Consider the following 14,045-nt stretch of genomic DNA (forward strand, 5'->3'; position numbering starts at 1 on the left):
CATGGTGTGGTAGGATACAATGCATGCATCATACATAGAATCACATACACTTAAAGCGTTGAAGTTAACAAGGGGTAATTCCCAGTTTCTCTTCTTGATAAACAAAGTATGTCTAATGGGGTTAATTTCGTACTTTCGCTTAGAAAATTAAGGGCAAAAGCGTCTTTTTGAGATATTTGTCTAACTTCAACTTTACAGACATTAACGACACATTGTCGAAGTGCGCTACCCTCCTTCACTCTTTTACAGAATTACAACTGCCCATAGTCTTATTTACTCCTGCCTATTTGAAGAGCATCTTTAATGGAGTTTCAAAAGCTCAAAGGCTACTTCAATAGAGGAAGATGACACCCTTACCCTTAGGGGTTGATCATGACCTTTTTTTTTTTTCTCCCCTTTATATTAGGGTTTTCATTTAATTCGGCAGCTTCGCCGCCAAAAATGGCGGTGTTGGTGGGGAATGGGTGAGGATGAAAGCTCGAGCTCCATTAATGGAGCTTGATTGAGAAAAGGAGGAAGAAGAAGAATAGCGTGATTGTATTGTTAGGCTGCCGACCGTGGTGTTGTTTGAGTGCATATGCCGCCGACGAGGAAGGTTTTGCGGTGTTGATTTGAAGACAGTTGCGTTGTAACAGAGAACTTAGATCTTGAAAAATGACTTTCATTGTTGTTGAATTCGGCACTTAACGCCGTGACTAACGGTACACATCAGCTATTTCAGTAAATATTACAGTTAGCAAGTTTATGCATTAAAGTATTATTATTATTATTAGAGATACAAACCTTGTTTCTCAAGAAGAGAAACTGGGGTGCCCCCGTTAACAAGAGGGGTTGGATAATCTCGTAGTAACATGAGACATTAGACTGTATATTCAAAGTTTCAAACATCTAGTTTTTATTCTACAAGGGAGTATATTGTTCTTCTTCGAAATAAAAAAAATTCATTTATCAGTAACAAAATTGTAGATATTTGTACATTAAAAAAAAAAAAATCATCCTTTTCTTCCCTCTAATCGTGAATTTGTGACCAACCTCCATGATTTCTCCCTATTTCAGTATTTCTTCCTTCATTCGGTCATTCCCCACCCAGCTAACCACCTTCATCTTTTTCTTCCTACTTTGATCCCTTCACACCTTATTTTCTTTGTTTCCTTCTTCAACCGGCTTCAACGTAGATTACGAAACCCAACACTGCCATAATGAAAAGCCTAATGATAAAAATGATAGATTTTAAGGGTATGATTAACTTTAAAGTGAAACTTCATTAGATGATTGATTGTAGAAGAAAGACGTCAGGTTCTGGATATGATTAACTTTAAAGGGAAGACGTTTGTCGTTCACTTATGTGATTTTCACCATTGACGATGCTCATGAGCTTCTTCATCTTCTTGCTCTAGTCTCCATTGAAGCTTCTGTTCTTGAAAATAACAAAAATGTCAAATGACTAACAACATCATGTGATGAGAGAAGCGTGAATATTCTCTTATTCAAATACCCCGTAGTAGTTTATAAGCTGTTTTTTTTTTTAATTAATTAATTTTTAATTTTAAAATTATTTCACAAATTTAGTTGACTTATTTATTAACAACATTTAACAATAAAACTATTCAATTTTACATTGACTTTAGAAACCAAGTAGATCGTAGATGCGATCCACCCACTTAGCAAATCCGCTCAAGTAATTAATTATACACATTACACCTACTTGGAATCTTAATACTCCAAATGTTATTTTACTACGTAATTTAATTTCATTTCCCTCTTATATTTGAACTATCACGCAAACTCTACTAGCCTACTATAAAAAGCAACCGAAGTTGCCAAACTTTGCCGATGTTTTTGAAACTCTCTGCAATTTATACACCTTCATTTTTCCACGCCAAAATTCAACACAATTCGCATTTTTTCCCCAAATTCTAGGGTTTTCTCTCTCCGATTTCGTGCTTCTATGATGTCGCTTTCTCATCCTCCGACTGTTCGTCCGGTCACCATTCCCTTCTCCGACATCCAAGTATTGTTTCTTCTTCAATTGTGTTTTTTCTGGTCAAAATTTTTATTGTATATTAATTATTTTTTTGGATTATTGCTCATTTTTTGTTGGAATATTATTTGTGATTGAATTTGAAGGATAAGAACGAGGATTTGTCTGCTTTGATTGAAAAAGGTTTTGGACCTAATGGACTCGGGATTATCTCAATTTCCAACGTAATTATTTTCATAATTTCACTTCTTTGTTTAATTATTAGAATTTAATTGCTTGAATTTTTATGATTCTCTATCCAATTTCATTTTAATTTCGAAGTACTATGTTTGATCAAACTTACAAAGTTACAAGACCTTAGGTGATGAAGTTGGAATTTAAATGTATAAATAATTAATAGAAGATACAAACGGCCCTACTGCTAGAAGTCCAATTACTATGATTTAATTGTCGAAAACTCGAAATCAATCATGGAGTTGAGTTTTAAGAAGTTTGAAGTTATAAGGCTTGTTGACTTTGTTGACCTTCTTAGGATGATATACTTTGTATCATGATTTATGGTGTTCCTAAGATAACAATGCATTACCATTTCCTTTATTAATGACCTTGCATCATATAGTGTAGATGTCTATAACATCACCACTCCCATATGACACTAGTGCTTCCTAAAGCTTGACATTGGACGTGACTCACGTGAGGCTGTCGTGTATAATTGGAGAGTAAAGGTTGTAGTAGTATTGTTGATGTTGGGAAGAAAAGGACGGGGATCCATGTACACGAATGTTCTATATTTCCATGTTTCTCACACTTGTTCAACACCTTTTTAATGTTTTCATGCTCAGAGAATGATAAAGATCGATTTTCTCTTCTCGTGGTTAGATCTGGGAGTTCATTGAATTAGTTTAGGTCAATAAAAGGCTCTAGCTTCAGTCATGTTTCATACCTTATCTAGGTTTTGTCATAGCGGAATCAATGTTGTAATTTGTAATTGTCTGCAAAGTTTTAATTGGTGGTTTTTTAATACACAGTTGCCCTACATACTTATTGAGTTACTGATCTTGTTCACATGTATTATATATCTCTATGTAGGTTCCAGGTTTTTCTTCATTGCGCCAGACTCTTCTGCGTCTATCACCCAAGTAAGAATTCGATATTGTTTTTCAATGTCTTTTGTAAAAGGACAAATGATATATGGGCAGCTGTCAAGTAAATTAGGAGTAGAGTAGCATCACAATTTGGATAATCATGTTTTGCGTATGTATATTGTTTTCAGACTAGCAAAACTTCCGGAGGAAGAGAAGGAAAAACTCGAGGATCCTGATAGTAGGTAACCATTTAACAAGACATATAGCTTTTTGCTCATTAAGCCATGTTCCTTTCTTTTGTGTACTCTGATCCTATTTGCAATTTACTCTATTTATTGGTCCTTAGTGTTCAAAGTTTATCTTTCTGCGTGATGCTGTTTTGCTGCTGGAAATAATTATGTGAGGGCAACCCCCGTTATTGTTCCTTGTTTGAGAGCATCTGTAGATGCGTTCAGATATTGTTAATGTAATTTAAGTATTGTGTTGCCATTGATTATGTGTAGGTGTTAGTTTTTATAGATCATTAAATCTTACTGGCAATATTAAGCAAAAAGCCACCATCATAAAAAGGATTCTAGATGTATATGCTATATACTGCATTACTGCCCATGTTTAACACACCTGCAGTTAACAGCTTTTGGAGCTGAAATCCATATCTCTTGATCGGCTCTTTAGCATAGGCATCTCACGAGGACTTTTATTTTCAAATAAGCAATTCCACTATAAAGTCTATAACCTTGCACTTATTGTTCCATGTGCTTTATAGTCTTTTAACTTAATGGCTCTTCAACTAAAAAATTCAGGTACAACTTTGGTTGGAGTCATGGGAAAGAGAAGCTTGAATCTGGGAATCCTGGCAAGTTTTTCCATCCCAAATTTAAATATATCTATAGATTCTGTTCTCTACTTTGTATGGAAGAGATTTTGGAAGTTCTTCTCATAGACTTAATAATGAAAACACAAATGTTTTGTGGGACCAAGACTTGATACTTACCCTAAACTGAGGGTTGCAGTTGAACGTATACTTCCTTTTGGAACGCTGCATTATTGCCAAATCCCCTTTCCCATGTGTTGAGCTTTCATATCAGCTGTTTAATAGTACATCAATTTCACCCTTAGGCTTAAGAGAAGGTCTGAAATCCCGAATTGATCCATAAGGAGTTAAAGAAATAAGAAAGCAGAATGATTGAACCCAAAATTTAGCAACAGGGAAGGGCCGGACATCTTTTTATTTCACCTTGTCTGACGTCTCTGAACTATTTATTGGGAAAGGATAGCTAGATCATTTTGTGTTCCCTATTCCATTTTGCTGCCCTCTATGTCAGGTTTTTAAAGGCAGACTGTTCACTGCTAGCAGGTGCTGCAGCCTGCAGGGCCTCCAATAGCCTCTGTCTTGTGTAGTCATGGTTACGCTTTGACAAGCTGTGATTCACACTTGTAGTTGGTTCATCAAACTTTTTTCTAGTAAATATATAAATCTTCCCGTCACTCTACATGAAATTTTATTTGATGTCGCCTGTGAATAACATCAAATTATTTCTTATGCGTATGTAATATGTATTACAAGGAGAATCTCTCTTGAATTCTGCAAATGTTTTCTTATCCATGCTATTCTTCAGTTATCTTCTGATTGTTTTGCCTGTCTTCTTTATGCTGCAGATATGTTGAAAGGATCATTTTATGCAAATCCCTTATTAGATGTACCTACGCTGGACCAAGCCCTTATTCAAAGGTAAAATAGGTCAGAAATATTGTTTTTGTGTGTTTTTTTTCCCCATGTCAACTGCTGCCTTTGTTGAAATATAGGCATAATTATGGTATTTCAGTAAATATAATCATCCAGAATCATTCTGCTAAAGCTTCTTATTACAAAAAAAATGGCTAAGGTCTTAACTCTTAAGGACAGTAAATTGGACCACAATAGACCTTGTTTGTGGAAGGATCAATATGGTCGGTGGTTGTAGTTGAAGGGATGAATTTGCAAGGCCACATGCTTATTTATGTACATGGTTTTTTTTTTTTTTTTTTTTTTTTTTTTTTTTTTGATGGGTTTATCCAGGTAAGAAAGTAAACTCACCAAAAACCCTTTAAAAATTCACACAACCCCAGAGTGGTCCTTCAAAAAGTCACCCCTCCTTTATGCAATCACCATGTTGCTGCCTGGAGTGTCAGAAGTCTGGCCTAGAAATTGTGGTTCGATGCTTTTTATGTCGAACTGACAGTCATTTTTACAGGCCACTTTGCTTTGTATATCGAACTGACAGTCTTAGGACGAATCAGCTCATTGTGTCATAAATGTTGATTTGTTAAGGTTTAGACTGTATATTGCACGTTGGTGTAAGAGTATTGACCTCTTGATTCTTCGGTTTTTGTAGAGCATCAGTGAAATATGGAAATAAACCTAGGATGATCAATCACTTTCTACTTCCAGTTTGTATTAAGAATCACCTCAATAATAACATTTATATCTGACAAGGAATTAATGCATTATTGCTTCACTCGTTTTAAGCCGGATGTTCCTCAGTTTTTAACCTAAATCAGGATATACTATATTTAATAACTTATTCTCTATAGTTAAGATGTCCTATACTTGGATACAATCTTAAGCAGCTACTCACATTTCGCTCATTCCCTGCCTTTTAGGTACCCAGCATATTGTGGGCGGAATATATGGCCCCAAAGTGCTTTGCCAGAACTAGAAGTTGGTAAGTTTGTTCAGTGTAGACACATACATACAAGCATATATATCTTGCTACTAATCTATACAGTGTGTGGCTGTTGATTAGATGCCATTATGGTGTTTTTCATTTTTAGTTGATGTTAGTTGAAATATATATATGCTTCATCACCAGGAGGTTTTTATTAATGTGTTTATGTTTTTGTCCCCCCCCCCCCTCCATTTCTACCAGATTGAATGTCTATATGATCATGTTTTCGACATTTAGAGTATGATAATTAACCATGGCAGCAATCTGGAAGTGGCATTTTGTCACGGTCCGGGAGTTTGGACCCCGAAACGTGCGGCGCGCTCTAGCCTTTTGGCGGCAAGAACGCTAGCCTTGAGCGGAAGAGGGGCTTGCGAGCCCAAAGCAACACAAGCAGACAATTAAATCAAAGAGCACTCACGTCTATTTGGGCGACGGAGTGCGGGTGGTCGGGGCTTGTGACGGCCGATAATTCAAGGCGGGCACAAGCGGATCCGAACCACGAGTTCTTAGTGCATCAAGTTGGTTTGGAGGGGAGCTATTATGCAAGTAAGACACAATATCTATAAAGGTCTAACAACAAACAAGCATAAGAGCAAAGCAACACTTGGTAGAAGGCTTAAGATTTCATTAATCATTCACCCTCTAAAGAGCTTTAAATGACATACAAGGAGAATCCCTAGTGAACACTGATCTGACAGTAACACAATAATGGGACCTCAAGCTAAGAAAGCATAAACTAAACTCTAGGAAAGCACCTAAAGGGAAACTAATACATCAAAAGGAGTTGGATTCTAACACATTTATAGTACTCTAAATTCCCTACTTTCTTCTTCCACATGTAATCGAATTTGGCTTAGTTCATACCTTTATATTCTATAGAGGCAATCAAAAGTCACTAAGATCATTGTTATACTTAATATTATCTTCTTTGATACCACCTCAATGTTTTGTTTTCTTCTCTGATTCCCTCCAATTTTTTGTACTCTGTATCTGCTGCACTGCTTATTTGTATCTCCCCCCTTTTCTTTTGTATGTGCTTTCAAGCTTTTACATAGCTGATCTTGATAAAAGCTTTGTTAGATGCTTATATTATGTAAGGATTACATGTTGGAATGTATTGTTTTTGGTATATCTACACTGGTTTTCCAATGTTAGATGATAGTTTCAGTAAAATTTTCAGTTATTCTAAATTTTGATTCATACGAATCATTATCTAAATTTTGCAGTCATTGATTACTTCTGATTTTTTATCTTATGGTTGACCATGATTTATTAATTGCCTCTTACTTTGATCATCTAATTTTAATTTTGATCTATTTTAAAAGTCTGAGCTTCACTTCTGTCGATTTTATATCTTAATACTTATTATGGTATTCTAGTATTCCCTTATCTTGCAGATGTAGAAAATTCTGAATTAGAATGTAAATTGCTGTGGTTTTCTCATTTTCTTGTAATATGATGTGCAGCGTTTAAAGCAATTGGAAGGATAATGCTTGATGTTGGCATGATGGTGGCATATCACTGCGATCGATATGGTAGATTCTACATAAACATTTCGATTCTTATAGAATCTCCGAGTCTGTTACTTTATACTTCATCTCTTATGGGTTTTAGTCTTGCAGAGTTGCAGATCTATTTTTCTGATGCATAGCTGTATGGATTTAAATTGCTCCTCTTAATATCTCCAATTCTAGCGTCGTATTTTGTTGAATTTGTTCTCTCTGCCTTCTTCCTATTTGTTACTCATTATTTTGTATATTGCTGTTTCTTTCAGATGGTACAATTCATTAACTCGATGACTTTGACTCGAATTGACCTGTTATATCGATCTAGCTTAAAGCATCTGCAGTATTTCTTTTCATTGAGAACTCCCTAGTGTTTTTTCCCCTACGTTGACTTTACACATTGGCCAATTCACAACTTTGACAATTAATATTTTATAATTATAATCAATTTGTAAGTCTAATAAAAATTGATATATTGAAAATATACATTGAGAATAATCTAATATCATGTGTTTTTTTTAATTTTATTTATTTATTTATTTATTTATTTATAGATTATTAATAAAAATAAAGTAGAAATGTAGAATATATAAATACTGCACAAAATCAAAGTGAAACATGTAAAAATAAATGAAGAGAGTACTTGTTTATTTGATAGTTTATATGGCTTTCAGTTTCCTACTTGGAGTTTGCTATTAACTTAGTTGTTCATGTAATTGAATTTCCCAGAATAGCCGGTGCTTCTGACACCAAGTTGCAAACTGCCGAACTAGAATTGTTGACAGAATACTGAGGGAAGAAGAGAGTGAATCTGATTGATGAAATAAGAAATACGATGTATATGATATTCTAGCTTTTGAGAGGCTTTCCTTATCAGATTCTCTCCCAATTACAACTAAATTAAAATGAAACACTCCATTATATTTTCCCATGCTTTCTCTCTCTCTCTCTGTAATCCTCTCTAGTATAGACCAACTAATTCCCTCCTGTTACTTGTTTTCTTCTTCTTGTTGCTCAAGCTACCTCTAACTGAAATATAATAACAATTCCTGATGTACCTTTTTCATAAGTCTGATGCATTACATTCAGCCACAGATTAGGTCTGATATTCATATATAAACCCAAGTTTAGGCTAAATGATTTTGTGTGTTAGGAAATCATGTATCTGTGAATTATCTTTTATTTTGTTGTACGGACATTAATGGTTTGCATTTTATTATGCAAATTTTGCAGTATCTGAAGGCATGAAAGTTGGAAAAGATGAAGGCCTTGAACAAATAATTCATCGTTCACGCTGTCATAAGGGCCGGCTTCTTTATTATTTTCCGACACAAGAGAGGTGAATTAACGTGATGTCCTGATATAGAGAAACCTTGTCTGCATTAGCCTTCCAGTTATTATTAGTAGGCTTTCAGAGTTTATGTGAACTATCCGCGAGTTAGGTGCTTACTACTTGTCTGCTTAGAATATTCAAAACTAAGGAGTCGAACTTGTTATCAAATTTAGCATTTGGCACATTTTAATTAGAAAATGAGTGCATTTGTTCTGTGTCTCTCAGATTTCTATATTCCAAAATTTTGTAAGAGAGTTGGATTGTGTATTTGTGTCATACTTCATTTTGTCTCGCGCTCTTGCCGTCATTTTCAATCGTGTGTGTAGAAGTGAGGATAATTTACCAACTAGCACATCTTTTGGCAAGTTTTGGAATGTGAAAATTAGTAATGTAGCAATTCTTCATGAAGTATTTCTGTATTTTGTTTAGTTTTGAGATTATTTATCTTGGGACCATTTACTTGTTGCTAATGGGCATACACCCAACAGTGATCGTTTGAAAGACGACTCGATGTCTTCCTGGTGTGGATGGCATACTGACCATGGTTCCCTTACAGGTTAGGAATTCCTTAACAGATCTGATAGACTGTTATTACCTCTATTATCAAACATTGATCATTTTTCTAATTTTTTCTGTCAAGTGAACTTTTACACTTACACTATGCTCTAGAATGCCCAAAACTGTTTCTGGATTGGCTTATCTTTATATACCTCTCTGTCTCTTACGTCTCCTTTTTGTGCCATACCATGTTATCTGCTACATCCTTAGATGTTAAGATTTTTTATATAAAGTTTGGCCCTGCCAGCTCATTATATTATCTAAATAGATAGGTATGGGGGAGTATGCTTTTTGTAAGAGACTTAACTTGTTTAGTTGAGATAATGAGCGTTGTTGTTGATTACATTGGTTTGTCCTCCATTTTTCTTAACATTTTTTTTCTACTGCGGTGAACATGTGGAAATTTGAAGAGGGTTTATCAAGATGCGGCTTGAAACTTCTCTATTGCTTGTGATGGAGGCTTACTAAGCATAAGAAGTCATAGACTCATAGGGTGATTTGAGGTTCATTTGCTCAAGGCACTTTTACTTGATAAATCTTAAATGATAAATTCCCACATAAGTGCTGGTACTGCTGGGTTATGTTTTTGTTTCTCCTTTACCTATTGTAGAAATGTAGGATATCCACCCATTTAGAAGCTTTTGGAACTTGCTCCTTCAACTGCATGACATTTATAGGTTTTGACTTTGCTGGGTTATCTATAATTTCTCTCATATTTATCTGCATTGTAGTGGCACCACCTGTAAAATGTTGGCTACTGTGACTCTTGTTTCTTTTCATTATTTCTGCTTATTTATTTCTTTTTCTCAGATGCATAAGTTTGATTTTGTAGGTCTTACGTGTGGCATGTTTTTGAAAGATGGAGTTCAGGTAGCTTGTCCTGATAGAGCTGCTGGTCTTTATGTAAAGACCAGGAATGATGAAACAGTCAAGGTTAGCCTTTTTGTTCTTGGTTCTCCTCTTTCTATTTCATGCAGACATTACTTCACCAAAATAATAATAATAATAATAATGCTCTTGTAATAGCTAACCTGTTATTTTTATTGGATAAATTTATTTTTATTTTGCGGTCACTGTCAATTGCACATAACTTCAGTATTGAAATAATGAAACAAGGGGCACTTTATTAACCATGAAAAAAAATTTAGAATACTTAATTGGTCATTTTATTTGTCTTGTAGTTCTTTTTGATGCTTTGTGTGCAGATTCAATTTAGAGTACTTCCACCAAGAAAGACAACAGTAACCACCAATATGTTGGTTATGAATAGGTCTATGAGAAATGTTTAATTTTTTTGTAGTGTAATGTAGATTTCAGAGTAAACCTAATTTATATAAAGAAAGGTAATGAGATGAGCAACATTTAACCATCTGTCTCTCAAAGTTGCACTTAGCATTAGTGATATGAGCTATGTAAGTCATGATTGATTCTCGAACCATTAAGTGATGTGTCATGATGTCAGAGTTACTTTAGATTGAGACATTGACCACTCTATTTGTAGGTTGTGTTTGGAGAAGATGAAATTGCATATCAGATAGGTGAAACTACTGAAATTCTATCAGGAGGCTACCTTCATGCTACGCCACATTGTGTTCGGGTAGGTGATGCTATTCTTTGTTTCCTAATCACTTTTTTGTTATGTTGCTTAGATTTATTTTTTGTTTTATGCGGGATCATATAAACTTTGCAAATCACTTTCATTTTCAGGCACCAAGTGGCAAGGGGGTATCTGGTCTTGAACGGTCAACTTTTGCGTTATTTATGCAACCTGACTGGTATGCTATCCTTTTAAGTGGGAGATTATGTTAATATCATCTGTATGTGTTCAAGCTTCAATAATATATACCCCACAGTCACAGTGAAGAAAACAAATTCGTAGTCACAGCCTATTATGTCAATAACCTTGAAACAAGCTCGTTAAAGCCAAGAACTGTGAAACAAGTTCTTTTTCTTTTGACTGGGCCCTGAAAAAGCTTGCTTCATGAAGACTTGACATTAATTAGCTAAGAAATGCTCCATCCTGTTGATTAATGAAGTCATTGTTGATCTGTTTTTAATGATTCTGGTTTTGTAGGGGCGAAAATCTTAAATTTCCAGAGAAAATGCATATTCACAAAGAGGTAATCTTTTTTCAAGTTTTATCCTTCTTTTTGTTGTGGTAGTTTGTCATGTCTGTATAGTTAAGCGTGGTTAGCTTTCTGGTATTGTGGGCCATTACTTTGTAAAATTGGAAGAGTTGCTTCATATTGTGCTTGCATTAAGCTGTTTTTTATCTTAAAATTCCATGAAAGGATATCAGGGTCCAATTGTTTATGATTTTTGGTCCTATGTACTAGGTTATATATTGAGGGAATGCCTGAATGATATTGTATTTCTATATATGGGGTAAATGGCTATAGCATTGCATTTACTTCCATATTTACTTTGTCCGAAAATCCATCTCAAATTATGTCTCTCAATTATGGATTACATTAATTATACAAAAGAAAATTCAAGGTTCTGTAGTATGACAAAGTAACAATCAATATGCTACTATGTGTTACAGATACTATGCATAGTAATAAACAATATGAAAGTGGAACTATTATTCTGCTCATTGTATTGTACTCCGTAATAATTATGCTATGTATTTCTGAACTGAAATTTAATCTCTGCTTTTTTTTTGCCAGTTGATACCTTCAAATATTACCCTCACATTCGGAGAGTATACGGAGAAGCTTTTGGACAAGTATTACCACCTTAAAACGTGATGAGTTGCTTACTCATATCCGAGCAGATGATCACTGGGGTAAATACTTTTAGGCATTATTCAACTTCCACTCTTTAGGGTCTCATGATTTATGACTCTTATAGTGTAACCTTCAAGTATAGTTTAACTAATAATGTAAATGCCAAACTGCTGAACATGACATTATTGTTATAATATCATCTAGAGAATATAAAGTTTCAAATTCATATGAAGTCTTAACTAGGTATTGATACTGATAAACTTACCTATAAAGCGTTGCTGATCAAGTCCAGCTTGGGCTCATTCAAGTCGGGTTTGGGCTGACACTTTTATGGTCCAAACATTCCTTTTAAGATCAAATCAGTCATAATCCCCTTAGATTGATCGCGCCTGGCCTGTTCCAACCTGGGCCTGTGCCAACTCTTTGGTCCAAAGGTGATCCGCCCTGCCCCATGACCAGCTCTATAAATGACTGTGTGACATAGACGTTCCATTGGCGGCGTTGATGTTGGGAACATCAATTGTATAAATGTATCACTATCATAACAATTGGCTGGCCATTAGCTAGGTTGTTACTGCACTATAGTAGTCAAGCTGTATGTGCTTTGTTTCTTATTATGTTCTAGATATTTGCTTCCATATATACCAGTGAATAGTCTATTATTGTGTTCTTCCTGGAACATACTTTGATTTTGAGCATATGTACATTGCACTAGCTATATTGTTGGATAAGGTACGGTAGGACCAAATAACTGGCTCTTTATATCAACAAAAAATACAGTGGATTTATTTTTAGAATATAGTTTCTTCAAGTTGACTAGTAGGCACCAGGCGGCTTAATGGGTTAAAATCATCATCAATTTTGGCTCGTTCCATATATTCTGCCTACTTTTTGACCATTTTATCATAACCCTTAACCCCTTTATATAAATTATTCTACAGAGCCAATATTTTATACTGAGGCCAAATTTTAGATAGCCGACATAATTAATGCCTAGAGTGGTTGATGTGGAAGAATACAAAAAAAGAATTCCCTTAATTTTAAAATACAAATAAAATACGTAATTGTTTGGTAGGAAATTAAAAAAAAATATATATAAAAAAAAAACTCTTTTACCTGTGTAACTCAACTTTTTACATTCCGATTTTAGTTGGTTAGCAAATTTTTCTCACTAGTTACGGAGATGTAATTAACTAGAAAATCTCAGATGTTTAAACTTGTATTTGAGAGTTTCTTTAGAAGGAAACATCAACCCATCACGAACTGAAAGAGGTAGAATTAAAGTAAATTTAACTTAAACCTCGATAGAGAGATGATTAGGATCACACTTGATCCACCTCGAAAATGATTTGCAAACCACTTATTCCAAAAAGACGAATAAAAACATGTATGGAGTGCTCTCAAAAACAAATTGGATTACGTGGATGAGACGTGGAAAGAGGTGTGATACGATCATACAGTTAATAAAAAAGTGTCAAAATCAGTTGAGAACTTTTATAATTGCTGTCTTACACGACTCTTCATTTACACACCCTTTTGTTAGTACATAATGTAACTGATGTAATTCATGTAACAATAGCAAGCATTATATCACGTTGATGTAATTGTAATTTAATAATTTATTTATTTAAGGACCACAATATCAACTTGTCAAGTGTCAACAAAAGATTTTGTATAAATATATGATTCTGATTTTATGTTTGATTCATTCAACTCTATTATTATTTCTCAACCAAAATTTTAACACACCTTCCTCTGTTCTTTCTTTACTTCTCTGCAGTCACCATGACATTTTCCTACCTCCTTCCTACACAAAGATCATTATCCCGAGGCCAACGCCACCGGAAAACCAGCTTCAGAAGGCGGTGTTTATCGATTGTCAAGCAGCAGAAGACAAGGGTGTATATTTTACGGCGTTGTGTTACTATGCTTCTTTGTTGGCATGATCACAGAGTTTCAGATTATTGATTCAGAGTTTCAGACTGTTAAATTTGTATTAAGAGTTTTACATTAGAAGATCATGATACCTTTTCAGGAGTTCAGGGATGTACAAGACTTTTCCAAGGCTATCTTTAAGTTGGAGATTAATCAGATTATTCAGAAATTTAGAACTCTTCAGCACATCAGAAAGACAACATAATCGGAA

At 34.7% G+C, this 14,045-nt stretch overlaps 1 protein-coding gene across 2 annotated transcripts; it reads left to right on the plus strand.

Moving 5' to 3' along the window:
- The first annotated feature begins 1,776 nt into the window (after positions 1 to 1,776).
- Positions 1,777 to 13,817, plus strand: LOC145635602 (uncharacterized). 2 transcript variants are annotated; one of them, XM_081686909.1, is made up of 16 exons: positions 1,777 to 2,011; positions 2,128 to 2,205; positions 3,071 to 3,120; positions 3,255 to 3,308; positions 3,870 to 3,922; positions 4,726 to 4,798; positions 5,710 to 5,771; positions 7,241 to 7,309; positions 8,513 to 8,618; positions 9,101 to 9,168; positions 10,003 to 10,103; positions 10,672 to 10,767; positions 10,878 to 10,945; positions 11,245 to 11,290; positions 11,840 to 11,958; positions 13,680 to 13,817. In XM_081686909.1, the coding sequence occupies exons 1-15, from the start codon at positions 1,949 to 1,951 to the stop codon at positions 11,918 to 11,920; spliced, it is 1,068 nt and encodes a 355-aa protein (XP_081543035.1). In that variant the 5' UTR covers positions 1,777 to 1,948; the 3' UTR covers positions 11,921 to 11,958; positions 13,680 to 13,817. The 2 variants fall into 2 exon arrangements, with proteins under 2 accessions (XP_081543035.1, XP_081543037.1); XM_081686911.1 differs by lacking the exon at positions 13,680 to 13,817 and adding an exon at positions 12,173 to 12,311.
- The last annotated feature ends 228 nt before the right edge of the window (positions 13,818 to 14,045 follow it).

This window comes from Chenopodium album, chromosome 6 (genome assembly GCF_948465745.1).
Source record: "Chenopodium album chromosome 6, dcCheAlbu1.1, whole genome shotgun sequence".
Taxonomy (NCBI): domain Eukaryota; kingdom Viridiplantae; phylum Streptophyta; class Magnoliopsida; order Caryophyllales; family Amaranthaceae; genus Chenopodium; species Chenopodium album.

Coding starts and splice junctions, on each gene's coding strand:
- LOC145635602 (XM_081686909.1), top strand. CDS start 1,949: ATGATGTCGCTTTCTCATCCTCCGACTGTTCGTCCGGTCACCATTCCC. Junction 2,012..2,127: donor TTCCCTTCTCCGACATCCAA/GTATTGTTTCTT, acceptor TTGAATTTGAAG/GATAAGAACGAGGATTTGTC. Junction 3,923..4,725: donor GCTTGAATCTGGGAATCCTG/GCAAGTTTTTCC, acceptor TTTATGCTGCAG/ATATGTTGAAAGGATCATTT.